Source organism: Phacochoerus africanus, chromosome 1 (assembly GCF_016906955.1).
Source record: "Phacochoerus africanus isolate WHEZ1 chromosome 1, ROS_Pafr_v1, whole genome shotgun sequence".
NCBI lineage: Eukaryota > Metazoa > Chordata > Mammalia > Artiodactyla > Suidae > Phacochoerus > Phacochoerus africanus.
The window spans coordinates 61,508,210-61,533,573 of NC_062544.1; the positions used below are offsets into that span (position 1 = coordinate 61,508,210).

The following is a 25,364-nucleotide window of genomic DNA, read 5'->3' on the forward strand; positions in this document are numbered from 1 at the left end:
AGCTGGAGCATAAGTCACAACTGAGACTTAGATCTGATCCCTGGCCTAGGAACTCCCTGTGCTGTGGGGCAGCCAAAAAAGAAAAAAATATGTATATAACAGGAAAAGTAGAACAAAGAAAAATATAGTTAACATTTTCATTTTATAGTGTTTTTTAAACTTTAAAAAAAAAATCTACACTCTGAGATTCCTGACAAATATGCTTTTGTTTTGTAGGTGGTTAAATTACACACAAAACTTGGTAAACCCATTCCTTCAACAGAACCAAATGTTGTTAGCCAAGCTACTTCTTCAACAGCTGTGTCTGCTTCAAAACCAACTGCCTCTCCTTCAAGCATTGCAGCAAGTAATTGTACTGTGAATACTTCATCAATTGCAACTTCTTCAGTGAAAGGTCTTACAACTACAGGAAACTCGTCTCTTAATAGCACAGCCAACACTAAAATATCAGCAGTGCCCACAAATATGGCTGCCAAGAAAACATCTACACCCAAAATAAACTTTGTTGGCAAGTACTGAAGATTCTCTGTGTTCTTCATAACTGTTGAAGTGATGTTTCTCCTCCATTCTAGGACTAACCCTTCTACTTATGCTCTTGTACTGGTCTTCCCCTTCTTTTCTGGAACCTTATTTAATCACATATCCGTCATTTTTTCAGTTCTCTAATGGCTTTTTCTCCCTTTTCGTCAACTATCAGGTATACCTGTGTCTTTCATGGTCTAAATATATATATATATATATATATATATATCTCCCCCCATTCCTCAGGCTGGTAACCCAATTCTTATTTTCTCTACTTCCTATCTAATCCTTAGTCTCTTAGGGTGTCTATTCTTTTCTGCAACTGCTTTCAGGAGTCACCAGAAACTTACTTGCCAGATCTAATGTCCAATTTTCCATTTGATCCCATTGATGTAACATTTGGCACAGTTGACTACTCTACCTTAAAGCTGAAGATAATGTCTGTCTCTATTACATGTCCACTCACCCATTTCTCATGTGTCTTTATTGGTTCTCCTACTTTCATGTTCCTTAACCAGTGATCCTGAGACTTCAGTTCTAGCTCACATCTCACTCCAGTATTCAAGAGCTGTCTCATCTATTGCACTGTATATGCAGTGACTTTAAAATCATTTTGGCAAATTCAAAACCCCCATTCAAGTTCTAGAGCCATATTTTAGGTATTTCTTGGTATGGTTCTGTTGATGCCTGCCAATGTCTCTAATCCATTAACTCATCACAAGTTTTTGCATACTGCAAAATAATAAAATTGCTGCTTTTTCACATGGAAAACTTCACTGACATTATTTCTTCTTACCTATTGCCTCCTCCAGTTGTTGACGTAATTGTTTTGTTTCTATCACTACACTACTCCACAAAGTGTCTTGTCTTCTTGTTTTTAGGCCTTCAAAGTTTCTTCCTTGGAGCTTGTTTTTTAACTGCATCCGGTCCCTCGAAAGCTTTTGTCAGTCATTTTTAAAAAGATGTTTATCAAGTTGTGTTAGTTTCCTGTCCAGAATTTTCTTTGGAAAAAAAAGGAAAAAAGAAAAAAGAGTTCCTGTCATGGTTCAGTGGTTAACAAACACGACTAGGATCCATGAGGATGCAAGTTCGATCCCTGGCCTTACTCAGTGGGTCAGCAATCTGGCGTTGCCGTGAGCTGTGATACAGGTCACAGACGTGGCTCGGATCCTGCAGTGCTGTGGCTGTGGTGTAGGCCAGCGGCTGCAGCTTGACCCCTAGCCTAGGAACTTCCATATGCCACAGGTGTGGCCCTAAAAAGCAAAAAAAAAAAAAAAAAATTAAATTAAATGAAATTTTCTTTGGCTTTCGTCTTGCATATAGGGAAAAAAACTCTTATTCCTTAATTATGTCATCCACGGCCTTTGACAGTTTGACCGCTGTCTTGTGTATCATCACATTTACCTGGGTAGTAATTCATATTGAATTGGCGAGTCTTCTTTGAATTTACCATAGTCTCTTTAACACCGTGTTGTGCTTTTAATTTGTACATGGTGTTTTTTCTATTTATTTATTTATTTTTGTCTTTTTGCCTTTTCTAGGGCCGCTCCTGCGACATATGGAGGTTCCCAGGCCAAGGGTCCAATTGGAGCTACAGCTGCCAGCCTGTGCCACAACCATAGCAATGCCAGGGATCGAACCCACAACCTCATGGTTTCTGGTTGGCTTTGTTAACCACTGAGCCACAACGGGAACTCCTGTTTTTTATATTTAGACATCATTCTCTTTTTTTTCTGCCTGGCCATTTCATATTTATCACTCTTCTTTCAAAGCCCAGCTCAAGTGTCACACCTTGGTGAAGGAAGCCTTTCTTAACTGTATTAGGTTAAAGGGTACTGGCTCCTTTCTTCCCTTTACATTCCTACGATACTCTATTAATGCTTATAATAGTGCTTCCTGCATTGTATCATAATGACTTGTATCTTCCTTAAATTATTGACACCTCAAAGACAGTTACACTTTTTCTCATTATATTACCAGAACTTAGGACAGTACCCAGTTCTGTGGCGCAAAGAGATACAGTATGAATTAGGCTTAGACTTTACCATTTCAGGTACTTGGTATTTATTTTTACATACTTGATGTTATAAGAGCCATAGTGGGGACAGAGTAGACTCTTGCGAATTGGCAGGTAGAGAAGCGGAAAATTCAGGCATGTGTTTCATTAATACAATAAAAAAGCCAAGTGGTTTAGGTTTATATGGGTCTTCAAAATTCTGATCTGTTGTATGTCAAGCAGGAGTTTGACTTTTGGTAGGAAATACCAGAACTTTATCTGAAGTTTTTGTTGTATCAGGTTATACATTACACAGAAATTTAAAATTATTATAATTCTTTTATTCTCTCCTAGGTGGTAATAAACTGCAATCAACAGGAAATAAAACAGAAGACTTAAAAGGAACTGAATGTGTAAAAAGCACTCCTGTCACTTCTGTACAGATTCAAGAAGTAAAGCCAGACACAGTGTCAGAACCAGTCACACCTGCATCTCTAGCTGCTTTGCAGAGTGATGTACAGCCAGTGGGCCATGATTATGTGGAGGAGGTATTGATTTAAGAATACTACTGCTGGAGTTTCCATCATTGCTCAGCAGAAACAAATCTGATTAGCATCCCTGAGGATGCAGGTTTGATCCCTGGCCTCACTCAGTGGGTTAAGGATCCGGCATTGCCCTGAGCTGTGGTGTATGTCACAGATGCGTCTCGGATTTGGCATTGCTGTGGCATAGGCCAGTGGCTACAGCTCCGATTCAGCCCCTAGTCTGGGAACCTCCCTAAGCCATGGGTGGTGCCCTGAAAAGACCAAAAAACAAACAAAAAAATACTACTGCTGTGAAATTAGATAAAGGGAAGCGATGTGTCACTTTGTTACAAGCATGCTTTATATGTAAAATTTAATTATTCTCAGTTGTATTTTAGATTACTTATAAAAGAATATCAAAGGAGTCTTTGTTAATTTTTTTTTCCCTAAAGCCCGCCTTTAAAGCTGGCCTAAATGACATCACAATATTTTTTTTCTTTGTTTTGCTGACTTATGTCTTTCCCTGCTAATACTATCATTATGATGTGAAGTAACTTTACACTTTACATTTATTTGTCTGGCTTTCTTTTATTGCACCCTTCTGCTATTCTAAACATAAACAGTAAAAAAAAAAAAAATTGTGAGGGGCAGACACGACAATGAGAGCCACTTTTTCTCTTGAGCAGTTTCATGTGTAAAATCAAGATGGCTGATTTAACAGATCCTGTTTATTTGATTTCTCATACTGGTTAGAAATCAGTTTTATTTTTAAATTTAATTTATTTGTTTATTGCTTTTTAGGGTCACACCTGTGGCATATGGAGGTTCCCAGTCTAGGGGTCAATTTGGAGCTACAGCTGCTGGCCTACACCACAGCCACAGCAACGCAGGATCCAAGCCGAGTCTGACCTTCACCACAGCTCACGGCAACATTGGATCCCCAACCCACTTATCGAGGCCAGGGATCAAAGCAGCATCCTCATGGATACTAGTCAGATTCATTTCCACTGCGCCACAATGGGGACTCTGAGAAAACTATTCCTGTTTTACAGGCAGAGTAACTCGGTAAATGGGGGATGAGAGAACTTCAGAGGGCCTTGATAGATATTTGCTTTTAGCAGAAAGGCTAACATACAGTGATGTAGCCCTACTCTTTACTTTCACTATGTTATAGAACAATTCTAGAGAATTAAGTTCTTTGAGCTTCAGTGTCCACATCTATAAAATTTGAATATCTCCCAATGAAATTGTGAAGATTAGATGAAGTAAAGTAACACAGTACCCAGCATAAAGAAGATTTTTGGCAAATATTTATTTGTTCCTTCATCCTTTTCCACATCAAGAAAAATTACATGTTGAGTTCTTTGTTTACAAGGTAGAAAAGTGGGTTGTGTAGTTTATAAATAGTTCATTTACAATTTTAATTTGAAGTTATATGTTTTAAAAGACTTAAGACTTGGATGCATAAAAAAAATGTGCACAGCCAAAACACCTTAATTACCAATGATACTGGTTGGTAATCTTTGTATATTCTTTTGAATATTCTTTTTGTTTGTAGTTTATTAAAGGAGATTAAATATAGTTCCCTATGCTATTACAGTAGGATCTTGTTGTTTGTCCATTCAATATATGAGAGTTTGCATCTGCTAATCCCAAACTCCCAATCCATCTCTACCTCACCCTCCCTTCTCCTTGGCAACCACAAGTCAGTTCTCTATGTCTGTGAGTCTGTTTCTATTTCATAGAGAGGTTCTTTTGTATCATTTTAAATTCCACATGTAAGTGATGTCATGATATTTGTCTTTTGTTGTTGTTGTTGTTGCTGTCTTTTGTAGGGCTGCATCTGTGGCATATGGAGGTTCCCATGCTAGGGGTCTAATGAGAGCTGTAGTTGCCAGCCACAGCCAGAGCCACAGCAGCTCGGGATCCGAGCTGCATCTGTGACCTACACCACAGCTCCTGGTAACGCTGGATCCTTACCAGTGAGTGAGGCCAGGGATTGAACCTGCAACCTCATGGTTCCTAGTTGGATTTGTTAATCACTGAGCCACGACAGGAACTCCTGTCTTTCTCTTTCTGAATTAGTATGATCATCTCTAGGTCTTCCATGTTGCTGCAAATGGCATTATTTTATTCTTTTTTATTGCTGAATAGCATTCCATTATATGTGTGCATATAAATATGTGTGTGTGTTTAATGTATGTTGTGTGTATATATATATACACACACACACACACCATATCTTCTTTATCCATTCATCTGTTGATGGACATTTAGGTTGTTTCCATGTCTTGGCTATTGTAAATAGTGCTGCTGTGAACATGTTATCTTTTTGAATTATAGTTTGGTCTGGGCATGTATATATGCCCAGGGTGGGATTGCTGGATTATATGCTAACTGTTTTTAGTTTTTTGAGGAACCTCCCTACTATTTGCTGTGCTCTTTTCCCTAGTGACTGCACCAGATTGTATTCCCACCAACAGTGTAGGAAAGTTCCCTTTTGTCTACACACTCCCAAGCATTTGTTTTTGTAGACTTCTTAAAGATGGCCATTCTGACAGTGTGGGGTGATACCTCATTGTAGTGTTGATTTTCATTTTTGTAATAATTAGTGGTGATGCATGTCATTTCATGTGCCTGTTAGCCATCTGTATATCTTTGGAGACCTGTCTATTTGGGCTTTCTGCCCATTTTTCAGCTGGGTGTTTTTTTTTTTAATTGTGTGAGCTCTTTCTGTATTTTGGAAATTAGTCCCTTGTTGGTCGCATCATTTGCACATATTTTCTCCCAGGTCATAGTTTGTCTTTTTGTTTTGTTTGTGGCTTCCTTTGCTGTGCAAAAGCTTATAGGTTTGATTAGGTTGATTTGTTTATTTTTGCTCTTAATTTCTTTTGCTTTGGAAGACTGTCCTAAGAAAACATTGGTGCAATTTATGTCAGAGAATATTTTACCTCTGTTCTCTTCAGTGAGTTTTATGGTGTCATATCTTGTATTTAAATCTTAAAGCCATTTTGAGCTTATTTTTGTTTATTTATTTATTTGTCTTTTTGTCTTTTCTAGGGCTGAACCCTCGACATGTGGAGGGTCGCAGGCTAGGGGTCTAATTGGAGCTGTAGCCGCCAGGCTACGCCAGAGCCACAGAAATGCCAGATCCGAGCTGCATCTGCAGCCTACACCACGGCTCACGGCAACACCAGATCCTTAACCCACTGAGTGAGGCCAGGGATCGAACCCGCAACTTCATGGTTCCTAGTCGGATCCCTTAACCACTGTGCCACAATGGGAACTCCTTATTTTTGTGTATGATATGAGGTGTATTTTAATTTCATTGATTCACATGCGGCTGAAGAGACTGTCTTTTCCCAACACCACTTGCTGAAGAGACTGTCTTTTCCCCATTGTACATTCTGGCATTCTTTGTCAAAGATTAATTGACCATAGGTTGTGGGTGTATTTCTGAGCCTCTCTTCTGTTCCGTTAATTCGTATCCCTGTTTTTGTACCAATACCATGGGTTTTTTTTGTTTGTTTGTTTTTGGTTTTGTTTTGTTTTTTGCTTTTTGGGGCCGCACTTGTGGCATATGGAAGTTCCCAGGGTAGGGGTCAAACCAGAGCTACAGCAGCTGGCCTTTGCCACAGCCCCGGCAACTCAGGATCTGAGCTGCGTCTGAGACCCACACCACAGCTCATGGCATCGCTGGATCCTTAACCCACTGAGCAAGGCCAGAGATCAAACCTCATGGATCCTAGTGTTCGTTAACCACTGAGCCACGAAGGGAACTCCCCATGCTGTTTTGATTACTGTAACTTTATAGAATTGCGTTCAGAGCCAATCTTTAAGATTTGCAGACAATTTGAACTCAGAATTTATTGTAGACTTTTTAATAACATTCTAGTCCACTTGTTTTCCTAACTGGTTGTGCAGTTGGAAAAAACTGACATTGGTTTTCCATAACGCAACATAGGCTTTGAGGAAATAAACCAGAAGAATGCTTTTAGTCATTTTTCTTTCCATTTCCAAGAGCAGTACCTAGCCAGTAGCAGATATTCAGTACATATTAGAGATTTTAGGGTTCTAATTGTATTGAAATAAGAATGTTTACATATAAACAAAAGCATTAATTGAAGTTAATTAGAAAAGCCTTGCATGCTACAGATAAATATTCTAACCTTTTGTTCATTTCTATAGATTATCCTTTTTAAAAAGTATAGACATTGCCTCCTTTTTTCCCCTCACTTCAAATTTCTAAGTTATTTACAACTTTGTCAGAGAACCATGAAAGTTTATAATTGAAGTCTTTAACTATAACATCCCTTTTGTGATTCTTGAATTTTTTTTCCTAATCAAGGTACGAAATGATGAAGGAAAAGTAATTCGATTCCATTGCAAATTATGTGAGTGCAGCTTTAATGATCCCAATGCTAAGGAGATGCATTTAAAAGGGCGAAGACACAGACTTCAGTATAAAGTGAGTAAAACTTCAGCTGTCTTCTCTTTTTATATGGCTTGGAACATTCTAGGTTCAAAAACAAAGCATCTAAATATAATTCATTAAGTCCATGAACTCCCATTTTAAGATTGTCATGTCTCAGTCAGATATTTAATTTTTATTTATTAGTTTGTTATACTTAAGTAAAAACAATACTGTGGTGACTGGCAGATAAACATGTAACATTGCTTGGATCAAGTAATCATGTAAAGATGATTGCATCACAGGAAGTGCTTAAAAGAAATGTCAGATCTCCATCCATTTCCTTCATCTTGGCAGAATTCCCACTGCAATGAATTTTCAAATGAGGGATTCTACATTGAAAACACTTCAAGTGATAAGTTAAATAAAAATAGTCTGGAAAAGGGCAATACTTTGATATGAAAAGAAAATTGTAACCCCACACTCAGATACCTAGAATCATTTAATTACAAACAGAGGAAAATTAAATACCCATCAGTCCCCTAAGGATTTCTTCTATTGGTTAGTGCTGAGTTAAATACTTTTTACATAGTGTTTATCATTTAACTTGGACAGGAGTTCCCGTCCTGGCTCAGTGGTTAATGAATCCGACTAGGAACCATGAGGTTGCGGGTTCGATCCCTGCCCTTGCTCAGTGGGTTAAGGATCCAGCGTTGCCCTAAGCTGTGGTGTAGGTTGCAGACGTGGCTCGGATCCTGGGTTGCCGTGGCTCTGGTGTAGGCCGGCAGCTACAGCTCCGATTCGACCCCTAGCCTGGGAACTTCCATATGCCACGGGAGCGGCCCAAGAAATGGCAAAAAGACCAAAAAAAAATTTTTTTTTAACATGGACAACTAAGAGTTTTCAGAGTGGGAAGGAAAAAAAATGTTTGTTATATTCTGAATTTTTCCTCTGATGCAACTTATTTACTGCTTTTGCTCTTGCAGTAAGAAATTTGCACCTAAAAGCCTCTATGATGAAAGAATCTGTAGGATTGTATGATTTAAAGATATGTGTAGATTGTTACCAGAAATAGCAGGTTGGTTTTAAAAAGTCTTGTCTGTATTAACAGAAAAAAGTAAATCCAGACTTGCAAGTAGAAGTAAAACCCAGTATTCGAGCAAGGAAGATTCAAGAGGAGAAAATGAGGAAACAAATGCAGAAAGAAGAGTATTGGCGAAGAAGAGAAGAGGAGGAACGCTGGAGAATGGAAATGAGGTACTATCTTTAACATTTTTTTTCTTTTTAGGGCTACACCTGCAGCATGGAAGTTTCCAGGCTAGGGGTTGAATTAGAGCTGCAACTGCCAGCCTACACTATAGCCACAGCAACGCAGGATGTGACCTGTACCACAGCTCATGGCAACACCAGATTCTTAACCCAGTGAGCGAGGGCAGGGATCAAACCTGCTTTCCCATGGGTACAAGTCAGATTCATAACCTGCTGAGCCACAATGGGAGTTCCAGTATCTTTAACTTTTAATACCATGATAGTGGTTTAGCCTTTATTAAAAAAAAAAAAAAGCAAGCCGTAACTACTCTAACTTACTCTCATTCAGAGCAATTTGATTTATTTCATATACTTTCACTTCTCAGGAAGCTCCTAGGTCTAGGAAAGAAATGCATTGAGTATTAAGATTTAATGGATTCTAGGATTCCCCAGTGGCTGAGCAGGTTAAGCTCAGGTGTCACTGCTGTGGCTCAGGTTGCTGCTGTGGCATTGGATTCACTTTTGGCCTCAGAACTTCTGCATGCTGTGGGCATGGCCAAAAAAAGATTTTAAAAAGAAACTTTTATTATAAAAATGTTAGAGGCTACAGGGAAGGAGAAATGAGAAAACATTTTCCAGAGATACATAAATGTTTAGTTTTTATTGATAAAACAGGCATATCTTTAAGTGATACAATTTAGTATTTTTATTATATTCACAGTTGTGCAGTCATTACCACAATTAATTTTAGAATATTTTCATGATCCACAAAACAAACCACAGACCCATTAACAGTCACTCCCTATCCCAACACCCTGTTATCCCCCCACTTCTTCCTTTCCCCTAGACAACCACTAATAAACTTCGTCTTAATAGATATGCCTTTTCTGGAAATTTCATGTAAATGGAATCATAAAATATGTGATCTCATGTGTCTGGCTACTTTCACTTAGTGTGTTTTCAAGGTTCATACATTCTGGTATATATCAGTACTTCTTTTATGGGTAAATAATATTCCATTATATAAATGTACCACATTTTGTTTATCTTTTCATCAGTTGATGGACATTCATATCATTTCTACTTTGAGGCTATCAAACATGAATATTGCTCTATGAGTATTTGTGTATAAGTAGTAAAATAAAGATAAATATGAACAGGAGCATAATGTGTGTGTATTTTATAACCTACTTTTGTCATTTACATAGCAACATTTTTGAAAAGTAAGCTAAAATTATTTTCCATGGCTACATGGTATTCTCTTGTGCAGATGTAAAATTTTCCTTATAACCATCTCCATATTGTTAGATATTTAGGTTTTTGCATTTTATAATTATTACGTTGACCATTTCTGAGGCTGTATTATTGAATAAATCACACTCAGTTGCTAATAATAAAATCCCAGAAATGGAAACATTTAACTGATGGATACCCATACTTCTCCCTGTACTGGATAGTGTAACTTAGTGGTTCTCAAGCTCATAGGTCTCAGGACCTTTCTTTCTTTCTTTCTTTTTTCTCAGCCGCACCCACAGCATATGGAAATTCCTAAGCCAGGGATTAAATCCAGGCCACAGCTGTGGCACACCAGATCCTTAACCCACTGCACCACAGCAGGAACTTCCCCCAGGACCTTTTATACTCAATAATCATTGAAGACTCCAAAGAGCTTTTGTGTATATGGATTATAGTTGTCAACAATTACTGTATTAGAAATGAAAACTGAGAAGTTTAAATACTTATGAATTTAAAATGTTACTTTAATTATATTTGTTAAAATGTAGTTAAATATGTATTTATTAATAAAGTATTAGATCAAATATATTAATATGGTAGATAAATATAGTGTGATAACTATAAAGTAACTGCATTTATTTCCCAGAGTAAAGGGAATGACATCATTTTATATTTTTGCCAATCTCTTTAAATATCTGGCTTAAGGCAGTAGGATTCTCCCATCTACTTCTGTGTTCAAATGCGTGATAACGCATTTTGCCTCTGGATAACTCCATTCTCCACTCATAAGCGAATAAGAAAGAAGAAGGCAAATAATGTCTTGTTACTATTGTGAAAATAATTTTGAAGTCATGGATCCCCCTGAAGATGTCTCATCTAGGGTCCCTAGAACACACTTGAGAACTGCTGCTATAATTTATTTAAATCTCTGCCAATGAGAGAGTGGAGCAGGAAAGCCAGTTTTATTTCAGTTTAAATTGTTTGCATTACTGACAGATTAAATTTTTATTTCATGTTTAACCATTTATATTTCTTTATTTATTTTTTTCTAAGGCCACTCCTGCAGCTTATGGAGGTACCCAGGCTAGGGGTCAAATCAGAGCTGAAGCTGCAGGCCTACTCCACAGCCACAGTAATGTCAGATCCAAGCCATATCTGTGACCAACTCCACAGCTCATGGCAACGCCAGCTCCTTAACCCACTGAGTGAGGCCAGGGATCAAACTTGGTTCCTCATAGATGCTAGTCAGATTCTGTTCCACTGAGCCACAGTGGGAACTCCCACTTATATTTCTTCTGTGGTGAATTGCCTAATCATTTTTTTTAACTTAACCTTTTAGTGATTTGTGCAGACATTTCTTAAATTGTAGCTATTAACCTATTATTAATGAGTTACCTTTAAATAATCTTTGCTGTTGTTTATACATTGGCTTTTCTCTTCTATGTATTTGAATCTTGTTCTTTATGAAGTTTCTGCCTTCATAATGCACTGGAAATTCTTTTCTACACCTACGTTATGCAGTTATTTCCTCTTTCATTGTAATATTTTTTAAGCACTTACATGTGCCAGGAAGTAGCACATAGTGTGTTAGTTATGAAATGGTATGAAGTATGAATTGGTAAACTGTGGATAAAGGTCCCTGCCCTTATTTAACTTAGATGTCTTTAGTAATAACAAAGTATTCAAAAATGGAATGAACATGCCTTTCCAGATCCTTCAAGCTATTCTTATTTATTTTCTCTCAAGGCCTAAATAACAGAAGTATGGTTTTAGCTGTCTTAAGTTGGATAAGCTAAAAAGCATTGCTTATTCCCAACCTGCAGAAGTTGGTGGTTTCTACAGTGCTACTTGAGAAGCACATTTCTTTCTTAAATTTTGTGCTTAAGCAAATTTGTCTAGTAAAAACCTAATGTTAGCAGAAATTGCTAAAGTTATTAGTATCCTAGTTTGAAGCTGAAAGTGAAGATAGAACCGAGAGGGAAAGAATCACCTAGTATGAAAGAAATTAGATTCTGAAAATGTTGACCATTCATTAAAGCAGTTACGCAATAGCTGCCCAGAGTTCAGCCCAAAGGTGTTTTATTTGGTACAACATGAACCAAATAATTTAAAGACCATGAGATTTCACAAAAATTCTGAAGACCTTGAGGTTACAACCTGTATTCTCTTATGGCAGTAACTACTAGCTGAGCCGGAACAAATACTTTCTTCTTTACCATAATTCTCATCACCCTTAATATGCCCAAGTGAGACAAGATATGAGTTGCCATTTATCACTGTTTTTCCTCATTGTAGAGAAATGTCTTTGTCTCTGCCTTTATCAGATAGGGGAAATTAAAGGTAGTCTTCAGACATTCTCTCTAAAGAAACAAATAGAAAAGAGCACATTTCTTTGGAAATAATGAAGAAAATTCTTAAATGTATGCCTTGGGTCTTTCACTCCCATACATTATTGGTCTGGTCATATTAGGTAAGCATTAAGTTTATAATCTCTTTTTTTCTTTCTTTTTTTTATTACTCTGAGTTTTATTACATTTATAGTTGTACAACAGTCATCACAATTTGATTGTGGTGATTGTTGTACCTGTTTATAATCTCTTAAAGAGGGAGAATTTAGAAGGAATTTGATGCTTCTGGTGCTTGTCCTTTCAACTTTGTCCTCAGGCTGTGAGTTTTTCCTTTTCTCTTTGTTTTCTCATCTTCTTTTTTCACTTGGATTCGCTTCCATTCACTTCTAGGTGAAAGCAAATAAAGATAATCAGATACATCAGGGAAAAAGAAGATGTCTTAACTAGACTGTGGTATTTTTTTTCATTGTTTTTTTTTAATCATTGTTGATGTAAATTCTTGGATTGTATTTTTCTTATAAGCTTATAGTATCATTCTCTATGTTTCAGACGTTATGAAGAGGATATGTACTGGAGAAGAATGGAAGAAGAACAGCATCATTGGGATGATCGCCGCCGAATGCCTGATGGAGGCTATCCTCATGGTCCCCCAGGCCCACTAGGCCTTCTGGGAGTCCGACCAGGCATGCCGCCTCAGCCCCAGGGGCCTGCAGTGAGTGTCCACTTTGTTTACATAGAGGGTGAAAGTCTGAGTCTGGTTCAGCATTAGAAGATAACGGTTTGGGAAGCTAATTCTTAGACTTAATAATCTCCAAATCTCAATGTAAGTTTTCCATCTGATTCAGAATTTTCCCTCCTTTTATTATAGGTTCTCAACTCATGTTACGGATTTCATGGAATTTCCATGAATCTTTCTTAGTTTCAATATAAGCTAAGGGAGCAGAGCTTCTTTTGCTAACTGTTCCTTCATGTAAGAGATTTTCTTGCCTTTGTTCTGTAGATTATCAGGAACAAATAATTTTGAAGGCAGTTGCTTTGCCTTCAGAATCATTCTTATTTTCTCATTACCAATGGCATAGAATCTTTTATTCTTTCTTCGAATACTGAGCATCTAAAACCTACCACTGCTTCTGAATTAAGTGCAGGGTAAGGGATAGGTAAATGGTTCAAGATGAGCCCACGGTGGATGTGTTAGGAAAACTGTAGGAAAGATCTAGATCTTGAAAGTTTGTGTTCTGTGGAAGCTGGATAAAAGAAGAGACACCTGATTTATGAGGAATGTTTGCACATAAGTTCAGACTACAGAAAAGAAGAGCTTTTTTCCCCTTTATTATTTTTTTTCTAGAGAGCACTTAGAAGGAAACAGCAAATTCATGCCCTTTAAACTATTTCTCATGTGTCTTTCCATAGAACAAGCATTTGTAAAATGTTTCAGGAATTCCCATTGTGACTTAGCAGGTTAAGAACCTAACCCAGGAGTTCCTGTTGTGGCGCAGTGGTTAACGAATCCGACTAGGAACCATGAGGTTGCGGGTTCGGTCCCTGCCCTTGCTCAGTGGGTTAAGGATCCGGCGTTGCCATGAGCTGTGGTGTAGGTTGCAGACACGGCTCGGATCCCGCGTTGCTGTGGCTCTGGCGTAGGCCGGTGGCTACGGCTCCGATTCGACCCCTAGCCTGGGAACCTCCATATGCCCCAGGAGCGGCCCAAGAAATAGCAACAACAACAACAACAACAAAAAAAAAAGAACCCAACCCAGTGTCCCTGAGGTTGTGGGTTCAATCCCTAATCTTGCTGAATGGGTTAAGGATCCCAAGTTGCTGTGGCTCTGGCGTAGGTCTCAGCTGCAGTTTCAGTTCACCTCCTAGCCCAGGAACTTCCATATGCCGCAGGTGTGGCCCTAAAAAAAGAAAAGAAAAAGAGAAAAAAAAAGCAAAATATTTCAGAATCACTGGTTTTTAAAGTTGAATAAAAAGCATTTTTATAACCTTAGATGGTATGTATTATAATTTTACTTGTTTTGACTTAAAAAAAAATGCATACATAGGCATTCCCTTGTGGTACGGCAGGTTATAGATGCAGCATTGTCCCTGCCGCTGCCTGGGTCACTGCTGTGGGGTTCCCTGACATGGGAATTTCCATGTGCCATGGGCATGGTCGAAAAAATGCATGTGTACATAATATATACATACTTACATACTCACTCTTTTTGTTTTTGGCCATGGCATGTAGCACCCTGATATGAGATCTCAGTTCTTAGACCAGGAATTAACCTGGGCTACAGCAGTGAAAGTTCTGAATCCTAACCTCTAGACCACCAGGAAACTCCGCGTACTCACTCTTGATAGTATAACTCTCCATGGTTTACATTTTTGTTTCTACTGAAAAGGAAGAAAGGGGAAGATAGTTTTAAATGGACGTTTTGCATAATTAGTCAATTTCTTATTGAAAAGATGTGACAAACATATATATGTTTAGCTGAAAAATGATTGTTTACTTTTGCTCAGGAAACATTTTTTAAAATAGTTGTCTTTTTTTTCCTCTCTAGCCTTTACGTCGTCCTGACTCATCTGATGACCGTTATGTAATGACAAAACATGCAACCATTTATCCAACTGAAGAAGAATTACAGGCAGTTCAGAAAATTGTTTCTATCACTGAACGTGCTTTAAAACTTGTTTCAGACAGCTTGTCTGAGCATGAGAAGAGCAAGAACAAAGAGGGAGATGATAAGAAAGAAGGAGGGAAAGACAGGTGCGTTTTTATTTTACTTCGTATATTTTTGTTTTTCTTTATGTGGACTTCTTACACTTGAAATAAAAGTTACGAAGATGAAAATTTTTTGGTGAGTTTATGTGTCTTAATGCTTGTGTTAGACATTTAATGTATTCAGCAGCCTTTTGCTGAAATGAAAAATAATTTCATACAATCTCCAACCTTATAATTTTACTTCATTTAAATTTATATAAAACTATTTCAAGGAGTTCCTGTCACGGCTTAGCAGTTAGCAAACCTGACTAGCATCCATGAGGACGTGGATTTGATCCCTGGCCTCACTCGGTGGGTTAAGGGTCCAGCGTTCCTGTGAGCTGTGGTGTAGGTCACAGGCTTGGCTTGGATTCTGCATTGCCGTGACTGTGGCGTAGGCCGGCAGCTACAGTTTTGATTGGACCCCTAGGTTGGGAACCTCCATATGCCACAGGTGTGGCCCTAAAAAAGACCAAAAAAAGTATTTCAGGTCTGTTTTTAAAGCAGCCTTTGTAGTTGTACAGTTGTATTCAGCTGCTTTTCAGTTTTTATTTATAATGTTGCATCTATCTCAAATTCACTTTTTACGTGGCTTCTTTTTCCTTAACACATTGATCCATAAGCATGAATAAGCCCAAGACATGGCAACATCTTTCATAATTGAGTTTACATTATGACCTATAACTTCATTTTCCCTATGCTATTTTTAAATATCTTTGTTTTTTAATTTATTTTTTTGTCTTTTGAGGGCCGTACCCGCAGCATATGGAGGTTCCCAGGCTAGGGTTCTAATCGGAACTGTAGCCGCCGCCTACTCCAGAGCCACAGCAATATGGGATCCGAGCCGCGTCTGCGACCTACCCCACAGCTCATGGCAACACCAGATCCTTAACCCACTGAGCGAGGCCAGGGATCGAACCTGAAACCTCATGGTTACTAGTCAGATTTGTTTCCACTGTGCCACGACGGGAACTCCCTATACTTGTTTTTTCAAACATGATTTTTATTATTCTTCAGTCTAACGCTTTCCCAGCTGAGCTATTTCAGCCACCCAATATTATTCTGATATGTAAAATAGAACACACAAAAACATTAATGATCTTTGCCTTCCAGTTGTCCCTGTAAGAACTTAGCTCTTGATTTATTAATTTATCTGTATTTCTTATCTAAGTGAAGGTTACTTCTAAAAATACTATGGGTTTTTGTTTGTTTGTTTTTTACTGTAGTTGAGAATTTTAATGGTGTAAAAGTTATTTTCATGTACCGTTGTGTGTTGGGAGATTACCATGGTTCTTGTTGAGAAGAGAAATGTCACTGGTATAACTGGATTTCACTGCAGAGCTTTAAAAGGAGTTTTGCGAGTGGGAGTATTGGCAAAAGGATTGCTTCTCCGCGGAGATAGAAATGTCAACCTTGTTTTGCTGTGCTCAGAGAAACCTTCAAAGACATTATTAAGCCGTATTGCAGAAACTCTACCCAAACAGCTTGCTGTAAGTATTATGGAAATGTTCATTTTTATTCTTTGTCTGGTTCAAGTTTTTGGCAGGACTAACTGTACTTCAGCTTAAACCTAAGCCAGACTTTAAAGTTTTGGCTTGACTTTCCAAATTGAAATGTCTGCTTGATTGCACAAACGGGTAGAACTATTTTCTACTTTGTCTTTTTAGGGTTTATAGTGCTTCTCTTTGAAATGAAGCCATCTTGCTAATTTATTTTAAAATATAAAATTACAGCATGTGTCCTCTTCCCGTTCTTTTTCCAAGATTTAAATAAAGAGAAAAGACAGTTGTTGAGGAAAAAAATAAATTTTTTTAAATAAAGCCCATGTATAGCAAGCTTAAATTTTTAGAATTCATGAACTTCTTGCCTACTTAATTGAATGTATTTTTAATAAAATATAGTGACTGAAATTGAAACTCTCTGATTTGAATTTTTAGTATAATTACTTTTGGTTTCCTACATGTTATAATGGCAGGAATTACTTCTTGATATCTATCCAGCAGATTGCGGCAGTGCACAATTAATAGAATATTCCCTTTTGGTCCAATAAAAACAAATCTTTTTTTTATAGGTTTGAATTTTTAAAATTCTATACAGTTATCTTGTGAGAGTCATAGACTGGGATTTAAAATAAAGATTCCTTGAGTAATTTAATATATAAAACTTGGGTATTAGAAAACCAAACATTATTTAGTTGGTAATGTGTATTCTGTAGTAACGTCAGAATAAATAGTATCTGACTATAGCAAAGCAACTGATAGCAAGAGCTATCACTTGAGGCTATGAGGGCAATGAAGGGGAAGAAGGTGTTTGAGAACCTTGAGAAAAATACGTAATTTGCAGGAAATGTCTTGATCCTGAATTTTGGTGCTTAGTAGGACTACAGAGCAGGCAATACTATATCCTAAGTAGCTAACAGTTAAGCGCTTAAGCTAAAAGCAGAATACTTTTTCCAGATCAATCTGTACTTATTGCAAGTGTATAAGCAAGAGAGAATTGATTATCATTATCATCATTGTCATAGTTAGCATTTATATAATGCTTACTATGTGCCAGGCACTGTTTTAAGTGTTTTATATAGCTAATTAATTTATTCTTCTAGCAATCCTATAGGTTAGATAAAATTACTATCCTCATTGTATAGAGAAGTTAAACAATTTGCCCATCTTCGCATCATTAGTAAAGTAGCAGAGCTAGAATTTGAACCTTGATACTATGCTGTAAACACTGTAATTTCTGTAGTCTTCATTTGTTCATATAAACTGGAGCTTATTACATGTGTACTAAATTGCAATGTGTCTTATTTTTTCTTCTGTTGATCAGGATTGTTTGCTCCCTGATAAATGCAGATCTGTTAATTTCACAGACAGGGTTCAGTGGGAAATACTGAATTACATCTCCTGTTAGTTTCAGATGTCTATTTTAGTCTCATTCACATTCTGCAGTTATTTCAGTACTTAACTACCCAGATGCTATTAGGAAGGTATGGTAATAAGTATGGCAGTGTTTCTTTTATTTAAGTGTTTCATCATCTAAGAGAGACATAACGCACATACAGATAACTCATATGATACAAATAATAGTAAATATTAGGTCAACAAAGAATTCTGAAAGGAAAGTGAAGTTAAAGATTTATATTTGCATGTTATTGCAAGGTTTCTTGGGGGGAAGGTAATATATGGTCTACCCTTATAAAATGGCTAAGGGAGAGAAAAAAATGAAGGAACCATGATGAAACTGCTTTGTTTAATAATGTAAAAGGTCCGTCTAATTTCTTGTACTCTTCATTACGTAGGTTATAAGTCCTGAGAAGTATGACATAAAATGTGCTGTTTCTGAAGCAGCAATAATTTTGAATTCATGTGTGGAACCCAAAATGCAAGTCACTATCACCCTGACGTCTCCAATTATTCGAGAAGAGAACATGAGGGAAGGAGGTTGGAAAGTCATTAAACATTCTACTTTTTAATAGCTTTTATTTTCCCATTTATTTACTCTTTAAGATGGCATTAAGCCCTAGAAGGCAACATGCTGGCATTACATATGAATTTGATAGATTTGACTTATATAGCTACTAGTTTTGCTTAAGATCATTTCCCAGATCTATTATTAATATCTCTTTATAATGCACTTTTATGTAAAACACTCATGGTATTGATTTTCTTGATTTTTGTTTTCTTGCTAACCTCAGATTTCTGGAAAAAGAAGTTCAAAATTATTCTTACCAGCATAGTTGACCCGTGAAAAAATTAAAAGAAATGTTGCTAGTAAGGGGCCACAAATTTAACTTCGGTTAAGAAGTTCTTGTTCTTGCCTTGTCTTAAAAAAAAGACAAGAGAGTTTCATAAATAAAATTGGTTAAATACTCATAACACTTAACAGTTTAAGAGGCACTGTTATATATGTAATCATGGATTTGGCTTGTCATAAGGTAAATATTTCTAGTTCTCTGAGGTTGCTCTTTGGTTTGGAGCGCTTTCATAAATGCAGAGCATCCTAATGCACGTAGATTTTACTAGAGATACTGCAAAATATATAAATGGTGTAGGGATAGTTAGTGAGTTATAGTACAATTCAGGGTTTTTAAACTTACTTTACAATTACAGAATATGAAATCCTGTTGGTGCCAGCAATGTTGCTTTAGGGACTGTTCTGTAACATTTTCAGAGCTTCAAAAGCTTTTAAGCCAAAAAGCATGGTCAGTGTCTGCCTCAAGTTGGTTCTGTTGTTTTTTGGGTCAGATAAAATCTACTTTGTTTCCTTTCATGTTGTTTTGTATACATCTTAATTTGTTGAGTATGGAGTAATAGTCTACACTGATATTTCTTTGTGATAAAGATAGGAAGAAAAGAATGCTTAAAATTAATTTGCCTGAAATAGCATAAGTAGGCTCTCAATTACTGTCCCTTTAAATTTGTTTTCTTATAGCAAAGCAGTTTTGGGTTTGTTTTTTTTTTTTCTTTTTTTAAAGGCACTGGGCTTTCTATAACCCAGGAAAAGAACATTTTTATGAAAAATATGGTCACCAGGAGATGTCTAACCTTGCCTATATTATATATACACCACATATCATATATTGTATGTTAAATAAGTTTTATATCTTAATAAATGGGGTTTATGTAAAGGATCTTTTATAGAACATGAGTTTCCACTCAAGGTCTGCCTGTGGATATTGCTGGAAAAACAGTTTTCACATTGACCTGAGTCAATCTGGTCAATTTAGGTGCAGCATGTGACTGTTAGGATTTGAAAAAGAAATCTTCAAAATTTGTTTATAAATAAAACTTGCAACATTTAGTGTGAAATCGTAACCATTTAACTTTATTTCAGAGCGTATTTTGTCCAATTATATTTAGGCTTACTAAATTTATACAGTATCAAGTCATTTCATGATGTTGGCAAAAGTGTAAAGTTAATAGTATCATATTTGTAGTAGTCTTTCATAACCTGTCCCTTCTAAAGGAAACAAAATTATATTTTTGTCTGACCCAGACTTGAGTTAGAATTATTGTTCTGAATTTCATAAATATTACGGTAAGAGAAATGATCAGTCCACAATTGAAAGATTTTACTTCAAGACACTGAGCTGAAAAGTTGGAAGTGCAAAGAGTGTAGAAACATTGATAGTGTTCCTTGCTGCATATAACTGCAGTAAACCATGTCTTTAGCTTCATTATGAAGATTGCTGCAGAATAACGGTATGTATGCTCTCTCACTGCAGCTCCGAACGCTCTGTGTCTTACAATCATTTAAAGCCTGTAGCTTGCTTTGGGGAGTTAGTACAGGGGAAAGGAAGGCTTTGCCGGAAGAGCACTTGCATGTAAATCATGAGACTGGCAACTTGCGCATAGTTGTGGTAGCCTCTTAATGCATAATGGTTTTGTTTAATACCAAAAATTATTTAAAGGAAATTATTAAATTGCCCAAATAACTGTTAAACGCATGACAGATGTATTTTATAGTACTGTGTTTGACAGTTAAACATTAAGTAAACATTTAATTGACTTGAAGCTTGAAATGTTCAAAATGCTCTAACCCTTGCTACAGAATCTCTTCTGTAACAAGTCAAGTATTGTGTGTGTTTTTTTCCACCTGTAGCTTATCAGGCCCGGTCCAAAGCCTTCTAGCAGAGGGAATTGATTCCTGTCAGGGGTTGCTGCCAAGACATCGGAAGGATTTTTGACCAAGGTTTTCAAAAGCTCAGTGTCACACCTGCCATTTGATTAAGGAGGGATTTTGGATGCAGAGTCTGGCATTTAGTGTCCTTTGTGTGGCTGTTTCGTTTGTTCTGTCTTTGTCTCTCTAGAATTGAGCAGTGTTCACACTAGTTTTTAAATTGTTGGGTGGATTATATTTTTTACATAACCATTTAATTTAAATTAATATATTCCCATTAACTTTTAATCATAAAATAGTGTGGACACAGCATGTCTTCTAACTGGTGATTAACCCCTTAAAATTTATGAAATACATTTTTTTAGGTTAAGAATTTGCTTTTTTTTAAAGTAAATTAACTTTTTCTTTAAACTGGGTGTCAGGAAGCAAGTATGATTTTAGTACAGTATATATCTAAGGGGTTAATCCACTTGAAATATAAAATGGGTGCAAAAATCCACACTCTAAATTTGACAGAAATTTCCTACTCACAGCTCTTAATTGTTTTTAAATTGCAATAGGTGCCTTGGCATCTTTGAAATTGTATCATTAATTTAAATTTCCAGAGTTATAGATGCTTGTGTGCAAAAAGAAAACTGTCCTTACATATTGGAGGAAATTAAAAGATTGTGAATAAACATTGAAAATTCAGAAACTTTTAGAAAGAGATTGCGCATTGTCACCTATTTGCATCCTAGCTTTAGCAAATAATGTAAATAAATAAGGAACATGGAAAGGGTTCTTCAGCATGTTCTATAACCTTGCTTGGGGGAGTGCTTTTTTGGCGTTTCCTTTTTTTTTTTTCTTAATTAGCAATGCTATCCTGTGTTCCTTTTCCTTCTCTCAGAATAGTCCATTTATTATGTTCAGTATATTTATGGATTCAGAAGTTCGTCTTGCAGGTTTCGAGATTGACTAGTTTTTTAAAGTAGTAATTTTAGTATTTTAGTAAGAGAAGTCAAAGTATTTCTGACTTGATACTTTGTTTTTAGTACCCAGATTCCTCCTTCGGTGTTCACTTTCAGAATGCCACTCGGTGTTCTTTGATTATCTGTAAATTTCCCTTTTACCCTATCTTCTGAAAATCTGTGCCATCTGACTAATTAAGGAGTAAGAACTTAAGAGTAGAAAACCCAGACAAGGGATGGGATTCTTTGTCACTTTTAAAATAAACTTTTTGGAGTTCCTGTCGTGGCGCAGTGGTTAACGAATCCGACTAGGAACCATGAGGTTGCGGGTTTGGTCCCTGCCCTTGCTCAGTGGGTTAACAATCTGGCGTTGCCATGAGCTGTGGTGTAGGTTGCAGACGCGGCTCGGATCCCGCATTGCTGTGGCTCTGGCGTAGGCCAGTGGCTACAGCTCCGATTCAACCCCTAGCCTGGAAACCTCCATATGCCGCGGGAGCGGCCCAAGAAATAGCAACAACAACAACTACTACAATAACAATAACAAAAGACAAAAAAATTAAAACATAAAAAAAAATAAAATAAACTTTTTTTGTGTCATCTACTCAAGGACAAATACCTTTTAAGATTTCTGGATGCTCATATAAAAGTATACCATTGGGGCATTCTCTTGTGGAGCAGTGGGTTAAGGATCCATTGTTACCACTGCACAGGTGTGAGTTTGGTCCCTGGCCCAGAAACTTGCACATGCCAAGGGTGCTGTGAGGAAAAGATACATATACAATCAAATAACTTGGCTAGAGTTGCAATAGTACTCTTAAAATAAAATCATCTTTAATGTTTACTTTTATCATACATTTCTTCTTTTGTCCCTAGTATTCATTTGGTGCTTTCAATTTATTAAATTATATCCTAAATGCCCCATAATTTTGTTGCTTTTTATTTAGAAGACTATTAAAGTCAGTAATTACTTGCCTGGTATATAATTTTCCTGTATCCAGAAAATATTTTAAAATCACAAAGAGTTAAAATCACAATAAGTTAGATTGACTTACTTACGAAGTTTGATTAGCAACTTCTATGTACATCTTACAGATATGTTTTAGATGAATGTAAAGTTGGCCCTCCAACTACTTTTATGAATGTAAAGTTAACTTCTTATCCTGATTTAGGTTCAGATTTCCTCTCAAGTTTCATATAGGTTCTTTATGTTTTAATACAATAATATGATTAAAATCAGTTATTAAAACTGACTTTATAACTTAAAAGATTCTACATATTTATCATAGCATTCTGCTTACTGCATCTGTTCTATTTCTATACTTATCTTGTTTAACCATGGTGGTTCTTATTGCCCTTTTCTACTTACTGTTTCTCTCCAACTGTTCTTCGAAACACTGTGGGAACTTTGAATTTTAAAGGGGCAGTTCATATTAGAGCTAAAATTCTCTTATGGAAGAGAAAGCATTGGACTCTCAGAAATGCCTGTTTTGGGCTCTTGATTTTTTTATGATTTTTTACTTTATTGATCATGCCATATTTATCATTAGTTCTTTACCATATTAGCCCCAGAATAACCTATGACCATTTAAAATACTGAACAAACTCAGTAGTTTATTGTACATTTTCATTTTTTAAGGTGGATTTTTGTGTTCCCTCTTGTCTCGTCTTTGCTGGTACTCTATGTCCAATAATCCTTTCCTTTTGATTTTATTTTGGTGGGTAGGTTTTATATTTGTAGAAATTATTTATTATATAATTAAAGAGTTCAACTTAATTCTCTTGATCTTCATATTGGATTATGTAAATTTGTTGAAAGTAACTCCCTGGGGACTTCAAAGTGCCAATAAACTCAAATGGCTCATGTGACACTGATGCTACTTTAAGGAAGTGTCTTGCTCACCTGGTCAAACACCCATTCCTCACTGCATTTTGCCAATTCAATCCATTTTAGATGTAACCTCGGGTATGGTGAAAGACCCACCGGACGTCTTGGACAGGCAAAAATGCCTTGACGCTCTGGCTGCTCTACGCCACGCTAAGTGGTTCCAGGTTCGGAACATCATTTTACTTTTTTCTTGTAGCCTTATGAGAGAGTAGTTCAGTAAAACATGTTTAACTGTGTTTAAACATTTCAAAAGATTGCTCAAGCAATACTATTTTAAATTAAATATCAGAAAATATGTTAACATAGAAAGCCGGGTATGAAGATCTGCATATTGCAGTTACTCTTCATTTGATAATAAACTCAGGTTTTGGGGGGCGTTTTATAGTTTGGGTCTTTTTTTTTTATTTTTAGTAGCCATATTTAAAGTTGACTTGTTTAGGAACATCACATTTGTGTATATATATTATATTCCATAAGGCTGCAGATTAACTTTGCTTTGAATAATGGAATATGTGTTCAAGCTTTGTGTATAGTTTTAAGATTTTCCCCCCTCTTTCTCTAAGTTAATAAGTGTAGGGAATGAAAGGTGAGGAAGCAGCTGTTTGGTTTAGTGACTTTGCAGTTATGCAAAGGCACAGAAAGGAAACCAAACAGATTTCCTTAACCTTTCAGTCCCTAGACAAACTTTTTAGCTCTTTTACTTTTTCTTTTATTTCTAATTTAGGCAGACTTTTTTTAAGTTCATTGTTTTAAATGATCATAGGTCAAGGTTCACAGGGGATCAAGAACAATTATTCTTGTATAATCTGTTTACTTTGACCTAAAACATCAGCTTTTAAATACTAACCCTGGCATAAAATACTGCTGTAAATGGCAGCTCATTGAATCTAATTTTAAGTGTGGTTATTTTGTTTTATTTTTATCTGAGCTTCCATTGAACAGTGGTATTTTAACTTTTTTTCATCAAGGGATATTTTCAATATTTCTAAGATTAATTCAGTTGGTTTTTGTGTTGCTCTCAAGGCTAGAGCTAATGGTCTGCAGTCCTGTGTGATTATCATACGTATTCTTCGGGACCTCTGTCAGCGAGTTCCAACTTGGTCTGATTTTCCAAGCTGGGTAAGTAACATGAAGCTGTAATGGTCTGAAAAATAAACATTTAGGAAATATTTCTGTAGGGTTTTTTTAATAACCTTATCTTAGACTTAATGATCAACTTTATTTCCGTTGACTAAATGTAGTCTTTTTCCTTTTCCAGTGAGTGATACTGAGTGGGTCTCAGGGTGTTTATTTTCTGAGAATTGTACTTGATTTTCTTTTTCTATTTTCCTCTCTCTTTTTGTTTTTACTCTTCTCTCGGTGTTTATAACTTTTTTTTTAAATAGGTGCAATTGTTAGTTGACTTTTACATAAAGGTACAAAGAAAGCTAAAAATGAGCTATTCATCTTCCTATACAGGGTTTTGTTGACATTTTTTAAATACAAGGAATTTTTAAGATTTAGAAATACACATTATTCAAAAATACATAAAGGAATTCCCATTGTGGTGCAACGGGATTGGAGGTATCTCCAGACAGCTGGGACTGGGGCCTATCCCGGGCCCAGCACAGCAGATTAAGGATCCAGTGTTTTCACAACTGAGACTCAGATCTGATCCCTGGCCCAGGAATTCCTTATGTCGCAGGGTGGCCAAAAAAGAAAAAGGAAAAAAAAAAAATGTAAAATTAGGATATGTGAATAATGCAGAAAGGCACAAATCAGAAATGAGAGCTTCTCATCATTTAAAAGCAAGTTACCTTGAACACTTTGTTGTGATTTCTCCTGAAGGGGGGTGTAATGCATGCATTTATGCATCATGTGTGTTCCTGTTTTTATGTATGTACAA

General features: G+C 36.5%; 1 protein-coding gene across 3 annotated transcripts in view; it reads left to right on the forward strand.

Annotated features, from left to right (window-relative positions):
• Positions 1-25,364, forward strand: part of ZFR (zinc finger RNA binding protein) — a 95,653-nt gene that overhangs the window by 41,774 nt on the left and 28,515 nt on the right. For 2 of the 3 annotated variants that reach the window (XM_047767508.1, XM_047767517.1), the window contains 10 exons: positions 217-508; positions 2,873-3,066; positions 7,391-7,510; positions 8,565-8,710; positions 12,835-12,997; positions 14,832-15,037; positions 16,371-16,521; positions 18,327-18,468; positions 23,546-23,643; positions 24,503-24,598. In XM_047767508.1, the coding sequence (XP_047623464.1) occupies positions 217-508; positions 2,873-3,066; positions 7,391-7,510; positions 8,565-8,710; positions 12,835-12,997; positions 14,832-15,037; positions 16,371-16,521; positions 18,327-18,468; positions 23,546-23,643; positions 24,503-24,598 (1,608 nt within the window). Of the gene's footprint in view, positions 1-216; positions 509-2,872; positions 3,067-7,390; positions 7,511-8,564; positions 8,711-12,834; positions 12,998-14,831; positions 15,038-16,370; positions 16,522-18,326; positions 18,469-23,545; positions 23,644-24,502; positions 24,599-25,364 lie in introns of those variants that run through there. The other variant, XM_047767526.1, reaches the window with a different exon arrangement.